Here is a 1,978-nt window from a genome sequence, read left to right on the forward strand (position 1 = left end):
TTTAATGGCCTTTGTGGTTTTAATTTACAAACAATTTAAAGTTTACTCTCACTGTAGGAGTAACAAAGCGGACTTGGCAGACTGAGATCGTTGAGGACCACATTGAGGAGGCAGATGAACATTTCGAGGTGCTGCTTGTTTCTCCTGAGGCTACGGTCATTGGTAGCATCAGCAAGGCTAAACTTACAATCAGAGACCAGGGAAAAGGTAAAAGATTCTTAGTGCATTTTAATCAACGTGTTTCTTCATATAAAAAACTAAAATTGGACTAACCTATTTGAAATTGATGAACTCAGGAGAGTGCAGACCAAAGCAGGACCAACAAGCTCCTCTTCTGGGAGGAAAAGAGATTCAACCCGACGCGTATCCCCAGCATGGGTCCATCCGTTTGGAGAAACTTCCCCTCGGTAAAGAATCGGTTATATGGGCCAGAGGAGACAGCATCTCTACCCAAGGAGAAGATCTCCCGAGGAAGAAACTCAGAGTTGTCAGCAATCCCAAATCTGTAAGCCCTTCCGCCATTTTAGTTTATCCTCCACCCTATCCCTTGTTCCTCTGTATCACCAGTGTGTGGTATAAACAGGTTTGTGTTTATTTTTCAGATTTCCCCTTCAACAGTGTTCCACAATGGGACAGATGTAGTTTACACAGTAAGTATCCACAACACTAATTTCTAGCTTAACATCAACGAAGGCTGAAGAACAATCTCGTTTCTTTGCTGATTTGATGTATGATTCCATGTAGTATCATGGAATCATGCAAATGCGAGTAGAGGATGATGCATCATCTAGGATGAGCAGGAGGGCAAACATCCGAGTGGTTAGCAGGGGTTCACAGCCACAGCGACCTGGACTTACTACTGACGCCGACTCTCCAAGAGAGGGAAGGATTCAAGTTAAGAAGGGACAAGCTCGAGGAAATGTAAGTAAAAACTGTGCTAACCAGTGGTGGAGAGAGATGTCATGAACTGTGTGAAGATTCCCTCTCTGTTGCCTCTCTTGCCTTTTTTAGAGTTTTATTTAAGTAGCGAGACCAAACGTCCATATTTCCCAGGACATATTCATATTTCACATCCTGTCCCGGGGGTCCCGGTTTTTTTTTTAGGAAGTGAGGAAATGTCCTGTTTTTTTAAACTACCTTCATTGGACCATTAAATTTACAGGCACTAGGGCACTGTGCACGGCGCTGCGTGTGACGTAATCCCTCAGCTGCGTCAGTGCGGGCAGCCCTGTCCTTAATAAGAAGATAGATAGCGTGGCTGTTGGTACGCCAACAACATGCCAAAGCGCAAATGTATGTTTACCAACGATTTACAAAAGAGTTTCCCCGCTTTCAGACCGGGTCGAGACAAATGGGAGGCCTTGTGCACAGTGTGCAAAGCAGGCACATATGTCTCGGTGTCCAATGGAGGTGCAAGGGATCTGAAAAGCCTCCTGGACTCCGAAAGTAAAGATAGTCTATTGATATGTGTGTTCGTTTTTGGTACATTTTGAGTTATTTTTGCTGCACAAGAGGTATTTTTTGTTAATTAACTCATTTGCTAATTTTTTTTTTTCCATTAACCTACAGAACAGACATTATTTCGTTCATTACTGAGGCTGAGTATCATGTGTTATTGGGAGTTGAGCGTTATTGTTAACTTTTATTGTTATTGCTGTTGACTTTTACTGAAAAGCATTTTTAATAAATCAACTGTAATTATTATGTTATTGTAGGATTACATGGGCCTATGTTAAGTGAGTGCATGCCACAGATATCTCTATGCATGGGAACAGAGATCGCCCCCCGCTCCGAGGTGTCCTGGTTTTCCCAAATGAAAATATGGTCACCCTAATTTAAGACATGTTGACCATGTCAGCTTTGCTTTTACTTTAATGTTAGACAACGACAGTGTCTGGTTTCAGCTCTCGATCACTAAATAGAGGGGGAAAATATAGTGGACTTTATAGCAAACTTTTCGCTCCCCGTTGGTTATGTA

General features: G+C 42.4%; 1 protein-coding gene across 1 annotated transcript in view; it reads left to right on the forward strand.

Moving 5' to 3' along the window:
* Positions 1 to 1,978, forward strand: part of frem1 (FRAS1 related extracellular matrix 1) — a 71,159-nt gene that overhangs the window by 54,512 nt on the left and 14,669 nt on the right. The window contains exons 27-30 of the mRNA XM_015398038.1: positions 58 to 207; positions 297 to 505; positions 603 to 650; positions 745 to 921. Coding sequence (XP_015253524.1) covers positions 58 to 207; positions 297 to 505; positions 603 to 650; positions 745 to 921 — 584 coding nt within the window. The remainder of the gene's footprint in view (positions 1 to 57; positions 208 to 296; positions 506 to 602; positions 651 to 744; positions 922 to 1,978) is intronic.

The sequence above is a fragment of the Cyprinodon variegatus genome, unplaced genomic scaffold, assembly GCF_000732505.1.
Source record: "Cyprinodon variegatus isolate N-32 unplaced genomic scaffold, C_variegatus-1.0 Scaffold907, whole genome shotgun sequence".
Taxonomy (NCBI): domain Eukaryota; kingdom Metazoa; phylum Chordata; class Actinopteri; order Cyprinodontiformes; family Cyprinodontidae; genus Cyprinodon; species Cyprinodon variegatus.